General features: G+C 40.7%; 2 protein-coding genes and 1 long non-coding RNA gene across 3 annotated transcripts; 2 read left to right on the top strand and 1 right to left on the bottom strand.

Annotated features, from left to right (window-relative positions):
• Positions 1 to 4,397: 4,397 nt before the first annotated feature.
• Positions 4,398 to 8,663, top strand: LOC103176425 (plasma membrane ascorbate-dependent reductase CYBRD1). The gene is made up of 4 exons (XM_007889946.2): positions 4,398 to 4,727; positions 5,818 to 6,026; positions 6,934 to 7,088; positions 7,700 to 8,663. The coding sequence occupies exons 1-4, from the start codon at positions 4,541 to 4,543 to the stop codon at positions 8,010 to 8,012; spliced, it is 864 nt and encodes a 287-aa protein (XP_007888137.1). The 5' UTR covers positions 4,398 to 4,540; the 3' UTR covers positions 8,013 to 8,663.
• Positions 8,664 to 8,701: 38 nt separating this feature from the next.
• On the top strand, positions 8,702 to 9,784 carry LOC121849396. Its single transcript, XR_006085206.1, has 2 exons — positions 8,702 to 9,308; positions 9,631 to 9,784. It is a non-coding gene; the product is annotated as an uncharacterized LOC121849396 (long non-coding RNA).
• A 280-nt stretch (positions 9,785 to 10,064) lies between these two features.
• On the bottom strand, positions 10,065 to 14,093 carry umps (uridine monophosphate synthetase). The gene is made up of 6 exons (XM_042336311.1): positions 13,930 to 14,093; positions 13,132 to 13,285; positions 12,147 to 12,857; positions 11,243 to 11,418; positions 11,001 to 11,115; positions 10,065 to 10,620 (listed from the first exon to the last, which is right to left on the bottom strand). Exons 1-6 carry the CDS (start codon positions 14,071 to 14,073, stop codon positions 10,442 to 10,444), a joined length of 1,479 nt encoding a protein of 492 aa, XP_042192245.1. The 5' UTR covers positions 14,074 to 14,093; the 3' UTR covers positions 10,065 to 10,441.
• Between the last annotated feature and the right edge of the window lie 148 nt (positions 14,094 to 14,241).

The following is a 14,241-nucleotide window of genomic DNA, read 5'->3' on the forward strand; positions in this document are numbered from 1 at the left end:
CCCCGAGTGGAGGATACGTTTCTAATCATTTTCAATCTGCTTATCTGTTAACGGTACTTTTAAACAATATTTCAAAATCGATATGCATTAGTTGTCCAAAAGCAAAATGAAACATTGAGAAGCAATTTCAGGAGTGAGTGTCAAACAAAATCATGTGAATCAGATTCAGTAAAAATTGTCCTCCTCTATATAAACGTACCACGGTTTCAAAAGGGTAAATATATTTCAATAAATTACTATAAATTACTATAAATGTGAACGCTTAGAGCAGGTCTGCCATGTTTCCTCTCCGCTCACATTTTCGCCAAAATAGCCACTGACCGTTGTGTGCTGGAAGCTCTATTATTTGCCAATAATTTAAACAAAAGGTTTGTCGTGAAGCGAATAGTTCGTCTTTTGGCTTTCCTTTGTGGCCTGTTTATAATCTGGTTATTATTGAAGTGCTCCAAGAAGAGCTATAAAATCAAGTTGTTGCTGTTGTTTCTATTAAGACTTGCATTTTTTTAAAAAAACTGTTTCTAAAATTATCATGGTTACAAGTTTTGATATCGGAAACCATGGTCTCTGAACGCCCGAGTCCTCAAAGAATATTTTTAAACCCTCATTTTATTTCCTGTTAACTTCAATTAATTAATTAACGGATTAATTGATGTTCAGTGTGCAGAGATCCGAGCATCTCATGTTGCGGGAGTATGGTTTGAAGTTTGCCAGTGGTCTGGAGGGAATGCGAAAGACGCAGAAGTTCAGAGATAGAGAGAATTGCTGAGAAACCAGGCAGTATGACTTAGCAGTAACATGGAGAGAACAGATAAGCACCGAGATAAGGATTGAAACAAAAACACGCAGGGTGATTCATTATAATCCGTGGCACATTCTCAGCATTTCATGGGTAGAATTTGAAAGCCAAATGGTCAAAACTACATCATCTGTCTTGATTTCCATTTACACCTGGACTCTGGTACTGTAACCCTGGAATGTTTTACAGCCTCCTTTTGCAGGCATTTCTTCTGACGTCACCCACACACATATAATAGAACTCCATTATAACAAGTCCGCAAACCCAAATATTGCATAATAATCATAATAAAAGGTCAAAATGGTCTCCGTGACATCACGGGATTGGAACCAATCAAATTATAAATAAAAGTATACTCGATTGTATTTTCTTCTCTTTACTTCAGTGTCCGAAGCTGCAGTTTGTTTTTAACAGTTAACTTCAGAAAAATCTCAAAGATTTAAAACCGATAAAACAACATTATTATCTATAATTCTAAAATTGGTAGCGCAGGAAAAATTGCTTGTTGCCTCTCTCCCTGCCCCCCCCCCCCACCCCCATCCCACCCCTTGCAATTGTAAAGCTTCTTTTCAAGCCAAATCCGACTGCCTCTTTATAAACACAATGACAACAGTCAAATCCCAATCTTCCACTGCAAATCTATTAACAAAATGTTCAAGCGAGCAGACTGATACGTAAAACTGCAGTACATTATTCTTTCCTGGATTTTCCTGGACAAAAGATCTATTTGCACTGCCCAAGGTGGCAGTAAAAAGCGGGCTTGCCGCATTCTTTTCAGCCACATTAAACTCTACAATCTACTGATCGTCGCTTCTGTACGTAGGTTCTACCATTTAAATATATCAACACAAAAAAGGATTGAAGAGATTGCACAGGCTTGTTTGCCACTGGTTTAGATAGCAGCGTTGCTACTGACAACAGCTTCGGCTCCTCGATGGGCTGGCAACGTCCCTTTCAAGTACCATCTTAAAATAAACCCAGTTTTGGAAAGGAAAGCTCGAAGGCGCATGTTTGTACAATTAGGTGACAACGTATAAAACCATTCGAGTTATTTTGCCCGCGTCATCTTGACATTCAAAGGCTAAACAGGACATTCCATCCCAAACATTGAAATGGAAATTGACTTCAATAAATATTAAGGTTAGCAAATTCCGAACAAAAATCCTACTTATTTCAGAATGCCCATCGCTTAATTTCATTTCAATAAATAGCTCAAAGGATTTAAGGATAACTCTGCTACAATTGGGCACGGTATTTAGGCCAATAGTGCGTAAAAATACACATTAAAAAGCAAGGACAAAAAGCTCTGGGAGTGTACCATCTGTAACCTAAACGTTCACTTGCCAGTCCATCTGGGCCCCTTCCCTCTGGGGTTTATCAGTTTCAAAACCGAAAATAAAACCATAAACTTCAGTCCTTGTTTGACAGCTGCTGGATATATCACAGTAGCACAATTGCTGCTTGACACCCAAGAGATCTCTTCGCGCTCGCCCTCTGGAGCAGTTTCAAGCAACGATTTGAAATATACAACCCACCCATCACAGATTGCATCTTCATCAACAGCCTCTAAACCATCACGTGCCCTCCCCCCCCCCCGCCACCCCCCGCCCAAACCCCAAATGGCCACCTCATTTTGGGACCATTAAAATGTTGACCTTGATCCAAACATTCTTCAGATGCTTTTGAGAAGACTGTTTGCTCTAACATCTGCAGGCAGTTTATTTCTCATTGAGCGAGTGTAATGTTATGATACATTGGGGTAAAGGAGTTCAGTTTTAATCACTTGTAAAATAACAGCGTTTGAATACACTAAAAATGTGTGTTTGATTTTATGACTCTGAGCATTCGTTGAAATGTTTGAGCGGCTTCACACAATGAGTTACTTTTGAAGTGTAGTGACTATGGGTATGCCTAGGTAGGCAATTGTAGCAGTTAAATTATAATAAGAATTCATAATTTGTTCATTCAATCCACGACTGTTTGTGGGACGCTGCTGTGCGTAATTGGCTGCCGCGTTTCACCCACAAAATTATACAGTCAATTCACTTTACAGTATATTCTGTGAAGCGCTTTGAGACGTCTCAAAGACGTGATAAGGCGCTATATCAAGAGCAATAATTATTATTAATCTGGTCTGCAATAACATCAATCCAACACCATATTAGTTTTTAGTGAATTTCGAGGAGGGTTTTCAAGCCACAGAGACAATCTGGAGACAGAGTTAAGATCTCTAAATACGGACCCATAATGACTCCATTGTATCATTAAAACATAAAAGTCCTGGAGTCCTGTAGCTCAGTGGTTAGAGCACTTGCTTGGCAAGTGAGAGACCTGAGTTCAATTCCAGGCAGAGGGCGAAACCTTGGGCAAGTTTCCTTACTCCACACAGAGCCTAATAATAATCCCTCCAAAAAAACAAAAACAATAATAAATTGGTCATTTTCAATCTACGACTGTTTGTGGGACATTGCTGTGCGCAATTGGCTGCCGCGTTCGCCCACAAATATACAGTCAATTCACTTTACAGTGTGTTCTGTGAAGCGCTTTGGGACGTCCTCCCGACGTGAAAAGCGCTATATCAAATGCAAGGATTATTATTATTATTATTAAAAAACACAAAACTAATTAGTGGGAGCTCAGTCTGGTTGCATTTCAAACAAAAGCGAGACAAAAAAGATATTTCACCTTCCTCAAATTACGAAAGGGGGTCCATAAAGTAAACGTAGATCCATATTTTGTCTGTCATTCCAAACAGGTAGAGAGTTAATACTCTAAATTAGAGAAGGAATAGACCACGTCAAATTTAAGGTTATCTTTACACAAAATTGAAGGAATATCTTTACACTTGCATGTCAACTATGGAATCTGCTGCCATCTACTGACATGTATATTCACAAAGCAAACAGAGGTACTGATAACAAGAACACAATACAGGACTGTTACTAACACTGAGGGTCTTAAAGAGGACTTAAAAGATGGAGAGGACAGGGAACCTGAATGGGTGGGTTTTGTTTCTGATTTTATCCCATTTTTTGAAGGCTCTTCCACAGATATTAGTATCACAATCTGCAACAATTGTTATATATAAATATATATATTATATATATAATAACATTATTATTATTATTATTTTAAAAAGCTTAATTGCCTCATTTTTATGTAACCAGAGATCAATTGTGAGAAATCATAAATACTAGTACTTTTAAATGTGACCACTTCTTACTTCTTCACACTTGATGCAGCTTAAGAGAAAAAAACAATTCAACAAAAAGTGATGTGGGGTGGAGTGTGGAGTTTTATTATGACAGGGGGACTTTCTGTGTAATACAGTATTTTCCCCCCCCTGTGTGGGCAGGTCTGTGAGCAAACTCAAGAGGAAGAATCTCTAGGCATTGGGACCTGATCAGAGGCATTTCCTTAGTGGATTATTTCATGAGGATCACCAAGAACAAAACTGAAAGCAGTTTGCCTTTCATAACACATGGAAGCTTTAACTTGCAATTGCAAACTGTGATGAAATGTTGTCTCTGGCAGCTTAATCCCTCCACCCCCACACCACTCCCTCCTTTGCAATCCCATGTAATAACTTGGGATCTGGACTTTTTCCAATCCTTGAGGAAGTCTAAGGTTTTGCTTCCTCCCCTGTGTTTGTGTGGGTGTGTGTGTGTGTGAGAGGAGAGAGAGAGAGAGAAGCTGCAGCACTTTCTAAAACAACTTCAGACATACATACCACTGGTTGCTGCCATGGAAAGTTTCTACCAGTTTGTGTGTGTCTTCATCGCCTCTATTCTTTTCGGTTCCCTCACCATTGTGCTGGTGTTAATCTGGGTGTTTGAATGGAGAGAAGGATTAGCCTGGGATGGGGGTTCAGCTGAGTTTAATTGGCATCCTGTCCTCCTCACCATAGGATTCATTGTCATCTATGGACTGGGTAAGTGAACCTTTATTTCTCTCTCTCTCTCTCTCTCTGTCTGTCTGTCTCTGTGTGTATGTGGGTGTCTGCTATGCAAACTCCTAAACTGCATAGCTTTGCTTTCAGATTGTTTTATTCCCTGCATCAAAAGGATTTCAATTAATTAGGAAAGGGCCAGACTGTATTGCATAAACTGAACAGCAAAACATTTTTTTTCCCTGACCAGAGCGCACCACTGAGAAAAAGTTGAGTGACTTCAGCCTCATAGAAATAGCATTAACCTGAAGTTTAAAGCTTAAATATTGTATTGTTTCTTCCCATCACCCCACCCCCCCACCAGAAATATTCAGATCGCGTTAAAAGTTAATATAATCTTATTTTGAATGCTATATTTTTGCGGCCCCCGATATGGTGTAAATATTAAGTGGAAGCTAGAGATTATAACTTAACGGATGGCAAGCTATGCGGTTTTAGCTGGTTAGACTCCAGCAGTTACCCCAACACACACTCTGGGGTCCTCAAGCCTTGGCTTTCACCAAACTGCGTCAAATGCTTTCCTGGAATTAGATAAACAGGATGTGTCCCTCCAGGAAGAGAGAGAGAGAGAGAGAGAGAGCACAATCCAATCCAATCATCTCTCTCTGGGATTTCCACGTGTTGGTGGGATGCATGGAATTCACAGCTGGGTTTGGATACTCTTAAACCACGGTGATGGGTTTCCGCGTGTGTCAGACACCCGGCTGATAAAAGTTATAACATACCATAATAATAATAATAATCCTTGCGTTTGATATAACGCTTTTCGCATCTTCTCGACGTCTCAAAGCGCTTCACAGAATAGACTGTAAAGTGAATTGACCGTATATTTGTGGGCGAAAGCGCATCATGTCTGCAGTCCACAGTGTGCGGCTGTTTTTACAACCATATGGGTAAATCCTCAATAGATTTAATGTATCAATAAAGCAGAAAATCACAAGATGCTCAGTACTTTAAGAGCACTGTTGAGACTTGAATACATTTCAACATTTGGAAAACAACTGCCATTATCATTATAGATGGTAATGATTTTCCATTTTGAAATATTCAGGTGTTTTCTTTTCCGCCCCAGCTCTGATTGTTTACAGGTTGCCCTGGACGTGGAAATTCAGTAAACTCTACATGAAGTACATTCATGCCGGCCTCAATATTGTCGCCTTTGTACTTGTGGTCATTTCACTGGTGGCAGTTTTCGACTTCCATAACGCCAAGAACATTCCCAATCTGTACAGTTTACACAGCTGGATCGGCCTGACGGCTGTTATTCTGTACGCTCTACAGGTAAATAAACGACGCCTTTGTCTCAGAATTTACATTTGTACAGTATTTCAGTATATATGTGTGCAGAGAGCATCTTAGGCCAGCAGAGATCATTAGATAGAAATCAGAAGAGCAGGAACACTGCTCAATCTTATATTCTCTTCCAAAAGGATGGTATGGTACAGCCAAATCACCAATCTGTCTTGTAATATATATTGGCAAATTATTCAATGCATTTTTTACGGTGCATTCTTCTTGTCCGCAACAATATAACGTGTGAATCAGTTAACTTTCTCATGTAGATTACTTTGAAAGTTGATTGTTTTTTTTCATGGGACGAGCTAACATTCTGTTTAACACTATGTCGCAATATTATCATAATATTTTTCTTCCATTACACACAATGTTCTTGACAAATGAAACCTCCTGCAATAGCATAGATACTTCTGGTTACATCCAAAAACATCAAACACTCCCTTTCAGTACTGAATGTCTCTAAGTACACTTTCCATTTCACAAAACATCTTAACTGTATAACCCGAAGAATTATAAATAGAGCTGTCGTATTTCCCAAATAATTTACTAACTAAAAAAAAACGCATGAATAGGAGTGGGGTAATATTGTTAGTGAGATTCATAAATGAAATTTTCAAGACCTTTTCTGAATATAATTAGTTCAACTGTTTCATAGAATCTGCTTTTTTGCTGCCGCAAAAGGGCCACATTTAAATAAAAACTGGTTAGGATGGAGTAAGCTTCAGAGAAAAAAAAACACGTGAATACTGTTAGGATATATAATAATAAATAATCCTTGCCTTTGATATCGCACTTTTCACATCTTTTAGACGTCTCGAAGCGCTTCGCAGAATAGACTGTAAAGTGAATTTGTGGGCGAAATGCATAATAGAGATAACCTGTTACTTCACAGATAGTTACAGGGTTGTGCGTCTTTCTGCTGCCTGCTACTCCTGCATGGATCAGGAAGTTTTACTTGCCAATCCATGTCTTCGCTGGGCTTTTCATCTTTGGGATGGTGATTGTTGCAGCTGAAATGGGAATCACTGAAAAACTTATTTTCACTTTGTAAGTATAGCTCGCTCCCTATCTCGCTCTACCGTCTGATAGTAACAGTGACACCTCTATATAGTCTTGATATTAACAGTGACATCTCTACATATTCTGATAGTGACAGGTTCTCATTTGTAATCTTTCGACTCTTTCTAATGAAAGTAAACTGGTTGTTTCTGTATTGTCATTTAAATACAACTTCCATTTCTTTCAAAATGAGCTCACGTGTTTTCCTCTTTACAGCATGTATTCTCCCCTCTAGATCGTTTCCTCAACAAAGAACAATTTTCATTTATATAGCACCCTTCATGTCGGGTAATGTTTCGGAGCATTTCGGTGCCAGGGTTGGATAGTGATCAAGGGAAAAGGGGAGCGGGGAGTGACCATAGATGTGGTTGAAGAGGTAGGTTTCAGGGTGGGATTTAAAGATGGAAGGAGTCAGACAGAGTCCCAAGAGATGGTTAATTCATTTACCTCCAGCTCCTAAAAATGGTAGTTTATCAGAGAACAGCTCAGTAACCACATTTTAAGCCACCTGAATTTTGTTCCCAATTGTTGACCAACGCCTAAACAATAATTTGTCGTCAGTAACATCTGCGATGGTGGGTTTTTCTATTTTCTCTTAGACGCTCAAAGAGCAATACCACTCGCTCATATTCCCAATCACCTCCGGAGGCTATTTTGGCCAATACTCTGGGCGTTTTCATTTTGATCTTCGGAGGATGCATCATGTGGATTGCCACACACCCGGAATGGAAGCGTCCGCCTGAATTTACCTCAATGGCTGTGCAAATAAAGGGAAATAAAGTCAACGAGGAACGGTCCTCCCTAAAGGCAATGCACGCTAACGCTGAAGCCAATATTGAGCAGGATGCTGAAGGAGCAGTAAGAAATCGAAACCTCAACTTGGAAGAGCCAGGCCAAAGATCAACGTTTTAAGAAACACTGCAATTCCAATGGTGTTGCACATTGTACAATCACGTACATTGATTTGCCAACGCTGCAAAGTGTTAACTGAACCTACGTATCCAATACATTCCATTTGAACGAAATTCCTCAGATGAAATGACCATCTGAATTTCAAATGAGTTTGATAAATAATAATAATAATAATAATAATCCTTGCTTTTGATATAGCACTTTCATGTTGGGAGGACGTCCCAAAACACTTCACAGGATTTACTGTGAGTGACTGTGTGCTTGTGGACAAATGTGATTTACTGGAAAGATGGTAAAAAAATTATCATTACTTTTTTAAGATTACTCTAAAATACTAAATATTAGTAATAGTTTTATATTTCTTTAGTTAACTGTATTCTCAGAAGTTAACTAATGTTAGAACCTTAGGTTTACATTTGCAAAATCACTGTGCATGAAATTACAGTATAACTTGGATCAGTTATTATTATCTCTCTTAACTGATCAAGTATTACAATAACTTGATCAGTTAAGATATTTTTCACACTTTAATCCAAATGTTATTCTTTGCAGCAATCTTTAATAGATTTTGCATGTGAATAGCTCCATTTTAAAAGATGCAGATGACCATTAAAGTCACTTTTTAACCCAAAGAGAGAATTTGAAAGTTTACTTTTGTTGCGGGGGGGAGGGGGGTGGGATCTATTACTTTTTTTGTGTGGATGAGAGAAAATATTTAAAAAATTAATTTTTTGAGAGCATTTGAGAGAAATTCAAAAAGCAGAACTGCAAACCACTCCTGCCTTGAATCACGTAAGTGTGTGTGATTCTGGGCCCGAGTGAATGCACTTGGGTATCAAGAACAAGTTCAGGGGATTTTGTTTCCCAGGGGAAAAAAAAGTTTTAAAATTCATCAGCCTTCACCAAAAAAAATTAATCATCATGATAATTGGAATAAGGTATAAAGGTCCTTAAGCATACATTATTGAAGGAACTTTCTTCAATATTGATTAGATGGAAGGAAAAAAACACCAAGTGCTGAATTAGCTTTTACACACGTGCACTAGATGGCGTGGAAGTACACACGTTGACGTATAAACACATGTTGAATGCCACGGACTTCTGGAGCTAAAGGCTTTGGAGGAAAACTGGATAAAGAAGTTGCAATTATGATATCTGATCACTGAAACAAAATGAAAATTATTCTGCCTTTTGTGCTCAAGTAGCAAAAAAAGAATTTATGCATTTCACACACCAAATTATCCCATTGGCGAAGAGGCTCAAAGTGATTCACAGGGCATTTGCTGTAAAGTGTAAGTCCTGTAGCTCAGTGGTTAGAGCACTCGCTTTGCAAGTGAGAGACCTGAGTTCAATTCCAGGCAGAGGGCGAAACCTTGGGCAAGTTTCCTTACTCCACACAGAGCCTAATAATAATTCCTCCAAAAACAATAATAAAATTGGTCATTTTCAATCTACGACTGTTTGTGGGACATTGCTGTGCGCAATTGGCTGCCGCGTTCGCCCACAAATGTACAGTCAATTCACTTTACAGTGTGTTCTGTGAAGCGCTTTGGGACGTCCTCCCGACGTGAAAAGCGCTATATCAAATGCAAGGATTATTATTATTAAGGATTATTAGTGACTGTGTGTTGGCGTCAATCCTCCCAACCACAGCAGCCTACAGTCACCCCAGATACAGTCACTGAGCTCTTTTCCGTTGGAGTGACAATATATCAGGTGTATCTTTTTAAACAGCATCATGTTTATAATAATAAATGTTTATGTTACAATTACACAAAATTCAAAGTATTGTTAATATAAAATATGAATTTTAGCTGCCTTCATTTGTGATTCACAAGAAGAAGAAAATACACAGAAGCAGGTACATAGAGCAATTCTAAATTAAATGCAATTTTGTGAAATGTTTAAATCAGATAACGTTAACCATTTATTGAGGTGAAGTATCCCACAACTGTAATATAAGATTCTTCACATGAAATAACCTCAAATCTAATTACTCTGAAGGTTGATCATCTTGTAAATTATATTTGCGAAATGAAAACTAGACAGAAATAAATTGGCACTGCAATTTATTTGTTCTGAAAGACCTTTGATCTACAAGTACAACTATTTTTATTGGAAAGTTCACGTAATAAAAATCAGACAATCTTTACATCTGCAATTGTACTGAGTGTTGTTGCTCCATGTACAAGCTTGCTACGCAATGACATTTACTTCAATATCCTGCAATTTATGCAGCTTTTTAAGGTTTATAATGCAATCACAAATTGAGTTGAGGTGTCATTGGGGTTGTTTAGGTGAAATAATTGGTACACAATTGACATCTTATATTTTCCAATTCAACCATTCTAGTAAATTACAATGAGAGTGCCAATGAAATGAGTACAAAATGAGTTTGGACACAAAATTCCTGAATTTCTATTCATCTTTCAGTTGCCAAAACATGACAGCTTGCTCAGGTAGGCTTCCCACCCAGCCGTCTTATACATTCTTGCTGCTTCTAAACGATCCTTTGCTGACAGGATTCCTCGGCCCACGATGATTATATCTGAATCCTTCTTATTAATCACTTGCTCGGGGCTCAGATACTGTTGTCCTAGTTTATCTCCTGTGAAAAAAATAGGAGACAAAACTTGTTACAAATTATCCTGGACATGATATGGCTACAATAATGTATTTTAAACATCAATCAATTGACAATATGTTTGAACTAAACCTGCTGACTTTCAATATTGTAGAAGGAGGATAAGATACCTTCAATGTAAAGAGGACACATTTCTATTTGTTCTGATCCAAAAGCAGCCTCCCTGAGATCTACCATGTTAGGACTCCCAACTGAAAAGACCCACTAGAGTATAAAGTACTTCAATATTTAGCTTCTAGCATACTGCTTTTTTTAAAAAAGAATCATCGATTCATTACATTAAGAATTCTTTGCTCTCTACCTATAACATATAGTACTAGATTTAAGAAAGGTCTTGGCCTTGCCTCCAGCCTGCATCTGGACTCCAGGTGTCATGTGTATAAACTTTTGGCTGCTGCTCACATTTGAGCTGGAAATAAACCCAATAACAAAGTCGGAGTGGTCCTCAGCCATTTTCACCTAAAATAAAGGAAAGATCCAAAGTTAGAAGTTACAACTCCAGATTATCTCAGCTCCATTTGGTTGCTGAGGTCATAGCAATATTTTACTTTTATTGATACACCAAAAGTGACAAATAATGATTTACAGCTGCTTTGGTGTAGTCCCCGGTGGCTAAGGAACCCTGGGAGCTCATTTCGGCAATCAGTAAACAGGCCCGGTTCAAAGGCAGCCCAACTTCTTTTAATCCTTTCACCACTCCAGGGCCAGGGACCACATGGGCATTCACAACATCTGACCATGAAGCAATTTTGTATATCCCACCTAAGGAATAAGAAAAAAAAGCCAAGTGTCAGTAAGTGCCACTTCATTATGACTAAACTTGCAAATGAATGTTGCTTTAATGCAAACTTACCAGCATCTCTAGAAGTCCATTGTGGTTCTACTACCATTATAGAACATTAAAACATTTCACAAACTCTAATCAATTCCTAAAAAACTTTTTTAAACTGGCAGTTCCCAGCTTCCCTTATGGCCTAGTGGGTATACAGAAAGCTCCTAATGTAATAAGACATCAAAACAGAAGGTCATAGATTTGAAGAGTTAATCTCGGTCAGGGCGAAAGTTTAGCTGTTACAGTTAGCCTTAGTGTCCCTGTGCTAAATGGGGTGAGGGAAATCGCAAGGTTTGGACATCAAAGGTCATCCAGTTTATTTGATCATATTCTTACAGAATCAGTCAAAGTTTCTGATACAGGTCAGTATTCAGTAACATTTCAGTCGATGAATTGAATATTTAAATGATCGGCAATGATATTGCCAAGTGTTCAAAGACTTACTAGAATTCCACTGCTAGTTAAATTACTGGAGACTCTAATGCTGTTTCTGTGCAAGGGAAAGCTTATTAAGGGAAAGAGTCCCAGCTTATAAAATAAACAGGACGTTATCTGAATACCTTAATTACATTGTCTTGTAAACACTATTAGGCATCAACTAACCTCCCATCCTCTGAATAGCAATCATTATAGCCTTTTATTTTCACAGTATAATTACCTTCATACTGATGTTTGACTGTATTCCCAATGTCGGCAAACTTTCGATCTTCAAATATCAAAAACTCATGCTTATCAGCAATTGCTCGGAGTTCCTTGATCACACATGGTTCAAAATTGTCAAGGATATCAATGTGGGTCTTCAACACACAGATTTCACTACCCAGTGAATCAGCCAGCTGCAATAGTTCTTTTGAGTCTGTGACATCAGCAGACAAGCACAAATTTGTCTGCTTCCTTTCCATGATCTTAAAGAGTTTTGCTGTGACTGGGTGGACATCAAGAAGCTGTGCTCGGTCACTGTAGCTAACTGGCTTATTGTGTCTCTTTGCAGGTCGTGAATCAGGCTCTTTTTCAGGTTGCTTTGTTGAGATACTCTTCAATTTATGATTTGTTGGCTGATAGGTGTTGTTTTCCCTTATGAATGCTTTGACATTTTCTACTATTTCAGAATCAATTTTTCCATGGCTGTGTAGAATATCTAGTAATTTGTACAACGAGCAAAATGAGTGCAAACGTATTCCTTCCTCCTCTAGCTTAGCCCTTCCTCCCTGCTCCCGATCCATCAGCACCACCGCATCAGTGACGTACAGTCCTTCCTTATGAAGAACGTCTGCAGTTTCCAAGACACTCAACCCGCTCGTGACCACATCCTCGATAATAAGACACGTTTCTCCCGGAGTGATGGCACCTTCCACCAGGCGCTTTGTACCTGCGATTGTAAACGAGAATGCTTTGGACGAATGTCGTCGAGTCGTGCAGAATTACAATTTACAGGAACGAGCTCTGAATATCTGAATAGCAAAAGGATGTTGAAAGGAAAAGGAAATATCCCAAATAGCTCATTCTTGTCTCGTCAACAACCGCGAACTATGTTTTCTTATTTGTTGGGCCGTGGACGCCGATTGAAATTCCCTTCCCTTTGCAGCCAGCGCGAGTGACGTCCGCCTGGGTAGGCGGACCCCAAGCGGCCGTTCGCGACGTACCGTAATCCTTCGCTTCCTTTCTCCGAATGAGCATCGGGATCCCGGTGGATGAAGAAATAATGGTGGCCAGAGGCAAAGCTGTGTAGGGAACCCCACAGACAGAGTCGCACTTGACCCCGGCCTTTTTGGCGACCTGCCACAGGACGTCCGAAACCTGCGAGAGAGAGAGAGAGAGAGAGAGAAAGGGAAATCAGCGGCAAACTCGCCGAGCGCTTCGGGGGCTTTTTCCCCCGAAATACTCGCGCCCGTCCCAACCCGGCGAAGCTGCCCGGCCGGGCATCGGCCGCCGGGGCGCAACCGGCTGCTGCGGTCACTCCGCTCCGCGGCGCGGCCCCGCGGAGACCCACCCGAGGAGGGGCCAAAAGGGTTCAAATCGTCGTGGGTACCCGCCCGAGGTTCCCGGTCAGGAGTTGAGATTCCGCCCGAGTTTGACACGAACTCGTGAACTCTGTGCGGCGGTCTTTCGTCAACGTTGGGTCGGAGCACTTTGTAGCCCAAAGCTGAGCACTTTGTAGCCCAAAGCTGAGCACTTTGTAGCCCAAAGCTGAGCACTTTGTAGCCCAAAGCTGAGCACTTTGTAGCCCAAAGCTGAGCACTTTGTAGCCCAAAGCTGAGCACTTTGTAGCCCAAAGCCCGGCAAATAATAGCCCAGAGGTAGCCCAATACCATACGTTGCTTTCCAGGGCGAAACCCGCCCAATCTGACCGGGCGCCCCCCCCTCCCCTCCCACCACCACCACCACACCGGGCCTGAGCGGCCCGCGGGCCACGTGCCCCCGGTGAGGGCCGCCGCCGCTACCTGGTTCATCAAATCCGGATACGACACGATAACCCGCAGGTCGAAGTAGATGGGCGACGATATTCCGCTCTTCAACACGAAGCTGCCGAACTTGACGGCCTGAACCTGGTGCAGGCGACACACCAGCGTCTCCAGCGCGTCCATGGCGGGGAGGAGGGAGGGAGGAGGGGAGGGAGGGGGAGGAGCTGGAGCTGGCACTGTGCGCCTGCGCCTCTCAACCCGAGCCCCGCGCGCGCGCACGCGCGCGAGAGAGCTCCTGTTTAAACGGCCAACCGTCAGCCGGCAGCGCGCGAGCCGCCCGCCCCCTGGGGA

Source organism: Callorhinchus milii, unplaced genomic scaffold (genome assembly GCF_018977255.1).
Source record: "Callorhinchus milii isolate IMCB2004 unplaced genomic scaffold, IMCB_Cmil_1.0 Scaffold6, whole genome shotgun sequence".
In the NCBI taxonomy this organism is placed as follows: domain Eukaryota; kingdom Metazoa; phylum Chordata; class Chondrichthyes; order Chimaeriformes; family Callorhinchidae; genus Callorhinchus; species Callorhinchus milii.